This window comes from Pelophylax lessonae, assembly GCF_965119305.1.
Source record: "Pelophylax lessonae genome assembly, chromosome: 1".
Taxonomy (NCBI): Eukaryota; Metazoa; Chordata; class Amphibia; order Anura; family Ranidae; genus Pelophylax; species Pelophylax lessonae.
In genome coordinates this window covers 55,662,230-55,676,176 of record NC_138768.1, presented here as the reverse complement: position 1 = coordinate 55,676,176, position 13,947 = coordinate 55,662,230, and the positions used below count along the sequence as shown (strand labels likewise).

Sequence of the window (13,947 nt, the reverse complement as noted above, 5' to 3'; positions counted from 1 at the left end):
TAATAATAATAATAATAATAATAATATCGGCTTACAACTTATGCTTAAGTTAAGAAGGCAATTTTTTTTTTTATTTTGCATGTCCCATTGGCTGGGGGGGCAAGATTTAACTTTACTTCCTGTACCATATCCAAAAACAGAGCTGAGAGGAAACACAAAACAATTGAATCCCTGATTCTCACCAGGGTCACCACTGGAAGATTTTCCTTCTATTCCAGTTTATGACAACCAAACATTTTAGATTTTCTTTCACTGTCAGTGATTATGGTAAACAGGGCATATAGAGAGGGCGAATCTCCGCAAATGGGGACACAGACCGCAATAAAAACCCGACACGTGTTCTAATCTCTCTCCGCTCTATTCTAACTTGCATTTGTATTATGCTTCCACCCAACCACAGGCTTGATTTATGCCCAAAGACGCGAGGCCGTCCGTAATTATGAGTAGAACGTAAGTTTTTTAGATTTTTTTTGTGTACAGATGGCAAATTTCAGACCACAGGAGACATGCATAATACACATTAGAACCTATGAATTCAAAAGGACTAAGGCTAGCCTTCAGTAGAGGCCCAGTGGTGCACAGCATACAAAAGCCTCTAAAAAAAATGAATACTAGCAGATTACTCACAGGAGCTGCCAACGGAAAAATCCCTGTACAATGAAAGCCGGTAATACCAGGATTGAAACTTGACATAGTCTACCTTATAGTGGACTCGGTATGAGATACTTTTATTACAGAATTACTACCTCTCAAAGATTAGAGTACTCCCCCTGACAAGGACTTCACCTGCTTTGCTCCCCAGAAGGACAGTGCCATCTGTTCAGATATCATCCAGGGTCACCATCTACAACCTGGACTGAAGTACCAGCTCACAGATGGGACAATAATATCAATCCAGGTGTTTGTGCAGTTCTTGGATGTGCTCACAAATAGTCTGCCACAAATCAGCCCCTGGTGCAAAGTTTCAGTGTTAAGCCTAGTACACACGCAACGATTATCGGCCGACCGATCGTCCGTCTTTTGTCCAGAGTGGTGTTTTGTTGGTTGGAATGTGCCTAAACTGCACACAAATTTTCTCGCCCGACAAAATTCTACTTCAGAAGTGATGTCATGTGTTGGTTTGCTTTCTTTGTGTTCTTTCTTCTCTGAGCATGCCCAGTCTTGCTCATAAGATTTTTCCCTGTCGAAATCTGTACTGACTGCACGAAAATCGGCCGTGTTTTGATGGCGGACAAAAATTTTATAGCTTGCACACCAGATTTTTTTCAGTCGAAAAGTCGGAGTCGGTTGTCGGAAGCATCATACTAACAAGCCGAAAATCGGCAGATCGGTCGTCGGACGAAAATTCCCTGCCGATTTTCGACGCGTGTGTACGGGGCTTTAAAGTCTGATCATGGAGGGAGAACAGGCTAAGCAAATGCATTCTTCTGTCTGCAGAAGAGAGCCTAATCACAGTCTAGGCAAAATAAAATTCGAGCTACAAGGGCAGTTTAATAGAAAAAAAAAGAAATTTTTTTTTGGTTTAAAGGTTGCTCTATTGTGACATGTTGGGCCCCTTTCACATAGAAAGACCTATCAGATCTGCCTATTTTTCAGGCGGACCCGATCGGACAATCCATTGCTCTCTTTGGAGTGCAGAGATCAACAGACATGTGTCCATTGAAACCTGCCAACATCTGACCCCATCCGCTAAAAACGGATGGTTATCCATTCCCTATCCCCCTGGTGGATCAGATGACAGCAGGCTGTGTCCGTATCAGCGGAGCAGACACGGACCTTTCATCCGCCTGCTCAGCTGGGATCAGCAGAGAGGTTCCCTGCTGAGCAGATGGATCAGCTTGCAGACTCCGACAGTGTGAAAGAGGTCTTAGGATTTTTTTTAATGAAGAATATTTAATAGTTGCTTTAAGGCCCACTTTACACAAACGAACAACTTTTTTTTCATGATACCAAGCAACTGAGTTCTATACCGGCTAACTGGGGCTCTTGCATTTTGTACTATATCCTAATCTGACAATACTGATAGCGACAACAAATACACAGCGAATAGACAGATTTGTTTATCTAGAAGGGAATAGTCTTGACAGCTGGAGGCCACTTACTGTGATGATATGTGGCTGGTTGAGCACTGAAGCCATTTTGCTGCGTCCCCTGAGGCGGAACGGAGGCGATCTGCAGCAGTCCATCACTGTGTGGAGCTGCCAATAAACTGGCAGGCTGACCTGAGGGAAAACAACATCTTCAGTCTTGTGCAATCGATACTGCCAATAGGTTTGTGTGGGCACAGTGTGTTTGCAAGGAGAGCAGTCAACACCTCTCAAACAAACAATAAAAATCATCTCCTGAAGCTCATCCATTTCATAGATCAGTATGAAGTTCATTCTTATTTTTGCTGGATTTCCAATAGTAGAGACATGAAAAGCACACAAAACTAGACCAAGTCTTCACAGCAGCAGAGGATCTGTAAGCAACCAGCAAGTTCAAAAGCATAATAGCAGCCTGCACATTTATATCTTGACAGGTTAAAAAAAAAAAAAAAAAATACATTTTTGTGTGCAGCATGGTGCATTGAAACATATGTAACAGTGCCTTGCAAAAGTATTCAGGCCCCTTGGAGTTTGCCCTTTTGCCACATTTCAGGCTTCAAACATATAAAGATATAAAACTAATTTTTTGTGAAGAATCAACAAGCGGGACACAATCATGAAGTGAAACGAAATTTATTGGATATTTCAAACTTTAATAAAAAAAATAAAAAACTGAAAAATTGGGCGTGCAAAATTATTCAGCCCCCTTAGATTAATACTTTGTAGCGCCACCCTTTGCTTCGATTACAGCTGTAAGTCACTTGGGGTATGTCTCTATCAGTTTTGCACATCGAGAGACTGAAATTTTTGCCCATTCCTCCTTGCAAAACAGCTCGAGCTCAGTGAGGTTGGATGGAGAGCATTTGTGAACAGCAGTTTTCAGTTCTTTCCACAGATTCTCAATTGGATTCAGGTCTGGACTTTGAACTGGCCATTCTAACACATGGATATGTTTATTTGTGAACAATTCCATTGTAGATTTTGCTTTAAGTTTTGGATCATTGTCTTGTTGGAAGACAAATCTCCATCCCAGTCTCAGGTGTTTTGCAGACTCCATCAGGTTTTCTTCCAGAATGGTCCTGTATTTGGCTCCATCCATCTTTCCATCAATTTTAACCATCTTCCCTGTCCCTGCTGAAAAAAAAAAAACAGGCCCAAACCATGATGCTGCCACCACCATGTTTGACGGGGGGGATGGTGTGTTCAGGGTGATGAGCTGTGTTGCTTTTACGCCAAACATAACGTTTTGCATTGTTGCCAAAAAGTTTGATTTTGGTTTCATCTGACCAGAGCACCTTCTTCCACATGTTTGGTGTGTCTCCCAGGTGGCTTGTGGCAAACTTTAAACAACACTTTTTATGGATTATCTTTAAGAAATGGCTTTCTTCTTGCCACTCTTCCATAAAGGCCAGATTTGTGCAGTATACGACTGATTGTTGTCCTATGGACAGAGTCTCCCACCTCAGCTGTAGATCTCTATAGTTCATCCAGAGTGATCATGGGCCTCTTGGCTGCATCTCTGATCAGTCTTCTCCTTGTATGAGCTGAAAGTTTAGAGGGACGGCCAGGACTTCGTAGATTTGCAGTGGTCTGATACTCCTTCCATTTCATTATTATCGCTTGCACAGTGCTCCTTGGGATGTTTAAAGCTTGGGAAATATTTTTGTATCCAAATATGGCTTTAAACTTCTCCACAACAGTATCTCGGACCTGCCTGGTGTGTTCCTTGTTCTTCATGATGCTCTCTGCACTTTAAACGGACCTCTGAGACTATCACAGTGCAGATGCATTTATACGGAGACTTGATTACACACAGGTGGATTCTATCTATCATCATTAGTCATTTAGGTTAACATTGGATCATTCAGAGATCCTCACTGAACTTCTGGAGAGAGTTTGCTGCACTGAAAGTAAAGGGGCTGAATAATTTTGCACGCCCAATTTTTCAGTCTTATTTGTTAAAAAAGTTTGAAATATCCAATAAATTTCGTTCCACTTCATGATTGTGTCCCACTTGTTGATTCTTCACAAAAAAATACAGTTTTATATATTTATGTTTGAAGCCTGAAATGTGGCAAAAGGTCAAAAAGTTCAAGGGGGCCGAATACTTTCCCAAGGCACTGTAAACACTATACGGGCCCATTTAGACACCTGCATTAAAACAAAAACTTAGTTTAGGTATTTAGAGATCAACTTTAAAGTGTAAGTTCACCTTTATGCCCCTTTTACACTTGAGACTTATCCTGTGACTTGGGACTGCAAAGTCGTACTCCAATATTTCCAATGAGTACCGCTCATATATATGTGACTTTAAAGTAGTCCCTGCACTACTTTAATCCGACTTTAATGCGACTTGAGGTCCATAGACCTCGAAATTACACAGGCATTGCGTCAAGTTGCGCAACTTTCAGGGCGTACAAGTGTGAAAGGGGCCTTCTAGATAAATCTGTAAAGGTAACCTACCACCATTGGACTGGCTCCCCACCCCCAGGTCCCTGCTGTACTTGCCTCCTGCAAACCACTCCCAACAGCCCAAGGATTTAAAATCTCTGCTGCCTTCTCTCCTCTTCATCCTGCGCTGCCAGCAGGGATAGATTCTGATTGGTTAGCACCGTCCATGTGACAGTATTGACCGATTAGAATCCATCCGCCCTGTACTGGCAGCACTAGACAAAGCAGGTGGATTCTAATCAGTAACGTGGTCACATGGATGGTGCTAACCAATCAGGGATTTTAAATCCTTGGGACTGTTGGAGCAGTTTGCGGGAACCTTGACAGTTCAGAATTTTAGGTGCTAAGCACAGCAGGGACTAGGGTGTGGGGTAGGTATGTCCGGTGGTAGGTCACCTTTACAGTCCCCCCCCTTTCACATGAACGTTCCAATCGGGCCTGTTTTTCTTCTATGGAGCGACGGCTGTAAACAGACGTGTCCATTTACACCTGCCTACATCCAATCCGCTAAAAAGAAAATAAGGATTCCCCTTCTGTCCAGTTGATCTGATGGCAGTCGGGTAAAAAAGGACGGTCGGTCCGTTTACATCCGACTGCCCAGAGAGGAGAGTGGGCTGTGTCCGTGCCCGCTTATGCAGAGCGGACAAGGACCTGTTATCCGCCTGCTCAGCTTGGATCAGCAGACAGATCCCCTGCTAAGCAAGTGGAGCCCACCTGGAAGTGTCCATTTACACCTGCCTACATCCAATCCAATCCGCTAAAAAATGGATTTTTGTAAAATCTTACCGTAAAATCCTTTTCTCTTAGCTCATTGACAGACGTAGTCCTCGGTGATACAGCACCTTCGGGTTATGTTGCCTCCACAGGAGCAGGACTAGACAGGAAATTAAAAAGCTCTGGCCACACCCTAGGGGCAGTCCCAGAGGGTATATCCTCTCTCTCTCTGCCTCAGCAAATCAGTTATGTGAAAAAGCAGTCTTTAGAGATTTTAACCCAACCCAACTCAAAAAACAGAGGGGCGGGGACTACGTCTGTCAATGAGCTAAGAGAAAAGGATTTTACGGTAAGATTTTACAAAAATCCATTTTTCTCTAGCGCTCATTGACAGACGTAGTCCTCGGTGATACAGCACCTTCGGGACGTCCCAGAGCAGTATCACAAATGAGGGGTGGGAAAATGAAAATCAAATCCCAATCTAGAAGGCCCAACCGGTGCCAACTAGAAGTTTACAATGCTCATCCTTAATGATGAGACTCAACAAAAAAGAGAAAAAAAAAATTTTTATTTTTTTTTTTTTCAAACAGAAAAAACCCTCGAGGTAGACCACCGGTCTCCTCAAATTGCGGCCTGCAAAACCTTGCGGCCAAATGAGGCATCCGCCGATGCCGTCACATCAATTTTATAGAATTTTGTAAAGGTATGTACCGACGACCAGGTGGCCGCCTTACATACCTGGACCACTGACGCCTGATGGCGAAAGGCCCAGGAAGTACTGAGCGCTCGAGTGGAGTGCGCCCTAACAGGGAACGGAGGACTCTGACCCTTAATAGAATAAGCCTGTACCACCGTTTGTCTAATCCATTTGGCAATGGTCGCGGCAGATGCAGGCAAACCCTTTCTGGGGCCATCCGTGATCACAAAAAGTGAATCCGTCTTACGGAATGATTCCGTAGCTTTCAGGTATACCCTGATTGCCCGAACCACATCTAAGGAATGCAACGCATGTTCCCGATGATGCTTGGGCTGAGGACACAAGGAAGGTAGTACAATATCTTCATTCAGATGAAAATCTGAAACCACCTTAGGAAGAAAAGATGGCTTAGGATGAAGTACTACCTTATCCCTATGAATCACTAGGTATGGGGACTGGCATGATAATGCAGCCAGTTCTGACACCCTGCGAGCAGAAGTAATAGCCACCAAGAAGGCCACCTTCTGGGATAAAGTAAGCAAGGGAATCTCCCTGATGTTTTCAAAGGGAGGTTTCTGTAGAACCGACAAAACCAAATTAAGATCCCAGGGCGGTAAGGGCGCGCGGACTGGTGGAGCCAGGTGCCGCACCCCCTGGATGAAATTCCGCACCAAGGACTTGGTAGCTAAAGGCTTCTGAAAGAAGATTGCTAATGCTGAAACTTGACCCCTGATGGTGCTCAAGGCTAGCTTCTGCTCAACCCCTTGTTGCAAAAAGGCCAATATTCGAGTCACCGAATAGGTACGTGGAGGAAATCCTAAAGATTCGCACCACGCAATATAAGTCTTCCATGTGTGATAATAGACCTTGCTGGAAGTCGCTTTCCTTGCTTTAATAAGGGTAGGAATGACTGAAGTAGACAAACCTCTGTCCTTCAGTACTTGGGTCTCAATGGCCAGGCCATTAAAACCAGCGACTTTAAAGCATGATGGTAAATTGGTCCTTGAGACCACAGACACTCCCTGAGACGAAGTTCCCACGGAACGTCTGCGACTAGCATGTCCAAGTCGGCCAGGCCGGCTTGAGGAGGCCAGCCTAGAATTTCTAGGACCACTGGCGCTGATAGAATCTGAACCAGGCGTCCCTAGAGGTATCTGGCCCCGACCATCCGAGAAAGTCTGGTCGTTTTCTGTTCCCACACATTTATCAGATACCTGATTGTTATCAGGAAGGGTGATCTTTTCTGGTTGAACCTCAGGGACCGAAGTCACCCGACTAGAGGCTACTTGGCCTATCTGGTCAACCAGATCCGATTCCTGTGAGGTATAGGGACTAATCTTAGGAAAAGGTAAAGGAAAAGATCTATTCAGGGAACGGTAACTACCGCTTCCTGTAGTACTTAAATGTTGGAAGGGAAGAATCGCACCGGTAGTACTGGTTGATGCTCGATCTAATGTCCTGAATACCGGTGAAAACGTCCCCCCACCCTGAAACCGGGTGGGGGCGCACCTTCAGGCTGTGTACTCCTTTGCTTCGGGTTTGGCTGGGTTGGTCCTCTGCTTGTCCGACCAGCCCTTCTTGAACCCTCCTGGAGGAGTCTTGCCTTTCCCGCTTGTACCAGCCGGGCGCCCTTTATGGGCGGTAAAGAAAGGTCCTCGCTTGTTGCGAGGTCCCTTAGCTTTAGCAGCCTGTGGCAAAAAAGTGCTCTTGCCCCCAGTGGCATCCTTAATGATTTCATCTAGGTTGGCCCCAAATAGACGATTCCCCTGAAAAGGGAGATTTGTCAAGGTCTTTTTGGAACCTAGGTCAGCTGACCAGCATTTTAACCACAGCACACGTCTGAGGATGACCGCTGACATAGATGCATGCCCTAATAAGGGAGTAGTGTCCAAGGCTGCGTCACAGATAAACTGTAGCCCTTGTATAATCTGTTCCATCAAATCAGATGTCTCCTGGGGAATATCTTTTCCCCTAAGGTCTTGGCGTACCATTCTCGCCCATTCCGTAAGTGTCTGGGAAACTAGACCAATAACAATTACTGGTCTAAATGCTGACCCTATCAGAGAGAAGATGGTGCGGGACTCTGCTTCCATCTTTCGATCCACCGGATCCTTAAAGGACGAAGTGTCCTCCACTGGGATAACCGTGGCTTTATTCAGCCTGGAAATAGGTGGATCCACCACTGGTGGTACCGTCCATTTCTTAATGATGGATTCCTCAAACGGATAGCGTCTAGCAATACGCTTGGAAATAGTAAAGGTACGTTTAGAATGCTCCCATTCTCCTTTAATCTGATTACCGAAACACTTGGGTACAGGAAAAACCTTCACCGTTTTGATGGGCTTATTAGTACCAAAAGGAATCTCTGTTTCAGTTGCCTCTGCCGGTAAAGCCTCAAGTTTTAAGGTTTCCTGCACTGCCACAACTAGTGCGTCCACCAATGCTTCTTCCTGAATTATAGCGGGAGAAGAAACGTCCTCCTCACTGTCTGAGGGGGCTTTACAACAGCCCTTGCAGAGGAACCTGCAACTGCAGTGACCATCTCTGAATCTGAGTCAGAGGTGTCAGATAGTATAGGGGTAGGCGGGGGTCGCTTCCTTGACCCCCGTCCCTGACAGGCCGCCTCCACCCGAGCCACCATAGACTCCAAAATTGCTGTAAATGACTCTACACTCTGTGCACCGGCGGGTCCCGTGGCCCCCTCGAGGGAAACAGGTGGGGGAATATGTGTGGCAGGGTCCATCCAGTCACTTCCTGGATAATAAAATTCAAAAATATAAATTTTTTTTTTTTTTTTTTCAGACCCCCAGCGCCACAAAAAGCCCCTTAGTGTTACCTGCTAGGGATCCCTATCGATCGAGAGAGAGAGAGATAGACCCCCAGGCTCACCACTTGATGCTCAGAGTTTAACTGCAACAGGTTACAGCGCTGTCTTGACAAACAGGAAGTCTTTTGGCTGGCTGCCCAGGAAGAAAGGAGGCGGCTCCGCCCCTCTGCACGCCTTCCGGTGCCTCCCCTAGCTCCACGAGGTGTTTGGATCACCTCAAACATGGCCGCCCCCATGCTGGAGACACGAGGCTACGCCAAAATGGCGGCTCGTGCGATCCAGCAAAAAAAAAAAAATGGCGGCGGCCTGTACTGAATAGCGGTGTGCTGCAGGGCACACAACACTCTCTCTGCATGGGGATTTGGCGTGGTTGGCGGTACCGGCCCTGGCGGACCGCATGGCCATTCGGGAGGCCTGCTAATAGCTGGAGATCTGATTAGGAAGGCAGTCTACATGTCCGTGGCTTCTGACTGGTAGGTAGCTTATTCTTATCACCGTAAGATTCCCAGAATGCCACTGATTACAATCTTTTTAACATGTATACAATTAGATTGTTAGCTCCCAAACCAAGCCTCCTGGCTTTTTGCACATAAAATCACACTCAAAGTAGGAGGATCTGTGTCATTTATAGGATAGAGAGGGACTCTATCTTACCATACAGAGAGGAGCCCGCGTTCACCACAAAACCCGTCAGGGGGAAAAGGGGAACATACTACTCACCATACCGGAACCAGGCGGGCACCAACTCCTGACAGTACCCCTCTCCACCGGGGCGGGAGGGCTGTCGACCGATATGGACGCCGTGACTCATGGTCTTTGGCGTTTCAGCGAGACGTTTAACTCGCGGGGTCAGTCCTTTAATGGGACTTTGTCGCGGCCGACCCAGCGCGGAGCTATGGCCTGCACGCGCTCGTAGGCTGAACTGGGGTGACCACCGGATCTCAACATCCAGCCCGTCGCCCAGTTCAGCTTTCTTGCTTGAAGATCTCACAGGAACACTGGAGAAAAAAAGCTGTCTAAAAAAATCTTTTAAGAAAAAAATCTTGCCAGGACCTAAGATCCCAGCAAGGTATCTAGGTCCTTACTCCTAACTAGACAGAAAATAACTGATTTGCTGAGGCAGAGAGAGAGAGGATATACCCTCTGGGACTGCCCCTAGGGTGTGGCCAGAGCTTTTTAATTTCCTGTCTAGTCCTGCTCCTGTGGAGGCAACATAACCCGAAGGTGCTGTATCACGAGGACTACGTCTGTCAATGAGCGCTAGAGAAAAGAAGATAAGGATTCCCCTTCTGTCCAGTTGATCTGATGGCAGTCGGGTAAAAAAGGACAGTCGGTCTGTTTACATCCGACTGCCCAGAGAGGAGAGTGGGCTGTGTCCGTGCCCGCTTATGCAGAGCGGACATGGACCTGTCATCCGCCTGCTCAGCTGGGATCAGCAGACAGATCCCTTGCTAAGCAAGTGGAGCCCACCTGGAGTCCAGGGCGTGTGAAAGGGGCCCAACTCCGGCTGCAAAAGATGGCATTTACAGCAGCAGGGACCAAAGGAGTGGTGGGAGCATTGTGAGTTGGTTCACCTTTTCATTTTTTATGAAAAAGTGAACTTATCCTTTAATATACATGAACAGAAAAGCACCAACACGCTTTAACACACTGAAGATCACATAAATACACACAGAATTAAAATACATAAATAATAATAAAAAAGTCAAAATGCCTTTTGGAAGAGCAGCAAATATAAAACTACCATTTCAACAATATTTTACTACACATCTGGTTTCTTTTGCACACAGAGGCTCTACAATTATCTGGTGTAACCAACAGGAAATTAGTAAATGTCAATGATCTGTTTAGATTATATAACAGGAAACAAACCCTATTGTGTTTCACCATACAAATTACATCAAATATAAAGTATATGCAATCCTTAAACTTTTTCTATTTCCTCTCTTTTGGTTCAGTAAATACACCATTAAAAAAGTTTTGTTATATCGGTTTGATAATTTCAACAATACCTGTCGATTTTGCAAGAAATCTTGTGAGCTGACAACTTCCTGTGCTCTCTGCCTGTGAACATGGAGGGGTTATGGAGATGAAGAGAGGTCTGTGTTCATGGTAATCTATTAGAAATAAAGAAGGCAGGACTGACCTCACCTGCTTAGGAATTCAGAGTTGTGTTGTCATGTAAAAAAGTAGAAAGCAGGAGCACACTATTTCTGGTACATCAACAGGTACTCTTCTGTAATTGCAGTGTGTTTACAAAAAGATCAAACATGAGGAAATGTGCATGTATTGCAGAGATGTATGCTTTTGCTATGCACACACCTTCACAGGCCTCTGTAGCTGGAGTTACTGTGGAGAAATTCATCCTCACAGTTAGCAGCTGGAGCTATACAGTTTTACTTTCAGTGTCTGGGTAGCTCGGATCCACCTCCCGGCAGGGAGTTGCAGCCTGCTAGCCTTCTAATCTTTAATGTAACACGGAGCATTGTCGTCCACCCCCCCCCCTCCCTTTACAAGGAAGCTTGGATCGTAGTTTCAAATCCCAACCACAGCACTACCTGCACGGAGTTTGCTCCAGTTCTCTCACACGCTAAAGACATGTTGGTAGGTTAACGGGCTCCAGTTTAAGATGGCACTGTGTGTATGTATTAATGTAAGTTAGGAAACTTAGACTGTAAACTCCTTGAGGGCAGGGACTGATGTAAATGTAGGAGACAGCTATGTAAATTTACGGCACTATAAAAGTATCTGTAATAAATAAAAAACATAGGGCACAACTATATTGAACTATACCATAGGGAGCTTTTTATGCAGATTTGGGTTTACAGAAACTAAGTTGTTCTAGAACCTATTTAACAAATGTTATCCTGATTTAACAAACGTTATCCTGATTTTTAGTCAGACACGAAGTTTATCCATTTTTATGGCCCCTGTCCCTATGATGTCCTTGCCCCTTTTAAAAAGAGCCATAACTTGTACACGAGATACTTACTGGTTGAAGGAACGGGTATGCTGGAGAAGGAGGAGGCATTGGGGGTGCTAGGCTCGCTGGGTACCAGCAGCGAAGTATTGCTGTAGCTCTCGCTGGATGACCTGTTACTTGGCGGGTGCTGGATGGTCTGAATAGAATGTCCATCAGAAGAAGAAATGCTCTGCTGTGCTTCATAGTCATGGCCATATTCATCCTTCACTAGTAAGCTAGATGGCGCTGCAACACAATGAGCACACCAGCACAAGTCAGTCTACATTGTTTTTTTATCGATTTATATTTTATATATACTTTATATTCTAATAATAATAATCTAATTCTAATAATAATAATTCTAATTCTTTATAATCTAAGTTTATTAAAAAAAAAAAAAAATTTACATAAAAAATTTCATACATTGGTGGTATGATATAGTTCCATCTATCACAATACAATACAGAAAATATAAAATCAACAATACTTATTTATAGGAGTCACTTTGGCATAAAGGAATGCATTTTATGTAATCGAAAAGTACCAGATTAAAAAAAAAATAAATAAATAAATAAAAAAAGGGGGGTAGGGGGAACATGTGTAATTTAGACCTATATTGCTAAATAAATGGACCAACTCATTTATATATCTATTCGAAAGGTACTGGAGCAATGTGGACCAAGCGCCCCCCCTCCCCCCCAGTAATAATAGTTATGGTATATAGCAGTGATGACGAACCTTGGCACCCCAGATGTTTTGGAACTACATTTCCCATGATACCCAACTACACTGCAGAGTGCATGAGCATCATGGGAAATGTAGTTCCGAAACATCTGGGGTGCCAAGATTTGCCATCACTGGTATATAGTATTCTGGTTTTTAGCATTTGCAGCAACTCTGAGAAGGGAAAAGGTAGGATCAGGAGCTGTGTTAGTCAATGAATATCAGAGAAATGGATTTTATGGTAAGTCAAAAATCCCATTTTCTCTTTCGTTCATTAATGGACACAGCTCCCGATTCTTCTTAACCATTGGGAAGTCCCAAAGCAGTTAAATATGAGGGGTGGGAAAAAAGCAGGAAAAAATTCCCAAGGCTAACCATAGCCAACCAGGTAATATGGAGCTCAACCAGAAACAACTGGAGTTCACCTGGAAAAAAAAAAAAATACACCCTCAAAGAGGACCAGGTCCTCTAAACAGCAGCAAGTGAAAAACCTTGCATCCAAAAGAAGCATCCGCAGATGCCAACACATCCACTTTATAAAAATCTAGTAAAAGTGTGAACCAACAAAATGAGGGAAAAAAAAAAAATTATATTTAAAAATAAAAAAATTTCCAAGACCAGAGATCCCAGCAAGGGACTGAGTCCTTACTCCTGACTAGGCAGATAAAAAAATAAAGTGACTAAAGCTGAGTGTGGGAGTATACCCCCTGGGACTGCCCATAGGCATAGTCAAGCTTTTTCCTGCCTAGTGTCCTACTCCTGTAGGGGGCAGTATAACCCAATAGTTAAGAAGAATCAGGAGCTGTGTCCATTAATGAATGAAAGCGAAAAGGGGGTTTAACATTAAAAAGTTAGAGCAGCCAGGAGCAGGCAGAAACGTCCAGAGATCCCAGCAAGGAACTAGGTCCTTACTCCTGACTAGGCAAATTAAAAACTGACACCCTATGCAGGAAGAGAGGGCATACCCCCCCCCCCCTTTGCACTGCCCACAGGCGTAGCCAGGCGTTTTTTTTTCTGCCTAGTGTCCTTCTCCTGTAGGGGGTAGAAAAGGGGAAAGGGGGTTTAACATTAAACATCCTAAAAACATGGCTAAAAGGGCGTGTCCAAAGGGTGGTAATAAACAGCGCATACTCAGACTGGTCTGAGGTGGTAAGTGGGGTCCCCCAAGGCTCAGTCCTGGGACCAACCTTGTTCAATTTATTCATAAACAACATTGAGGACGGGATCAGTAGTTCGATATCAGTTTTTGCAGATGACACAAAATTGGGCAGGGCAATAACTGCACAGCATGAAGCAGATATCCTACAGAATGACCTGGACAAAATAACAGAGTGGGCAACGACTTGGCAAATGAGGTTTAATGTGGAGAAGTGTAAGGTTTTGCACTTGGGGACTAAAAACATAAAAACACAATACACGTTAGGAGGGGAACCCTTGGGGGAATCAAAAATGGAGAAAGATCTGGGAGTCTTGGTTGATGATAGAT

General features: G+C 44.5%; 1 protein-coding gene across 1 annotated transcript in view; it reads right to left on the bottom strand.

The window, feature by feature from the left end:
- The window catches only part of SMAD4 (SMAD family member 4), a 70,733-nt gene that overhangs the window by 24,971 nt on the left and 31,815 nt on the right, over positions 1 to 13,947 (bottom strand). The window contains exons 5-6 of the mRNA XM_082255184.1: positions 11,769 to 11,984; positions 2,103 to 2,222 (exon numbers count right to left, since the gene is read on the bottom strand). Coding sequence (XP_082111310.1) covers positions 2,103 to 2,222; positions 11,769 to 11,984 — 336 coding nt within the window. The remainder of the gene's footprint in view (positions 1 to 2,102; positions 2,223 to 11,768; positions 11,985 to 13,947) is intronic.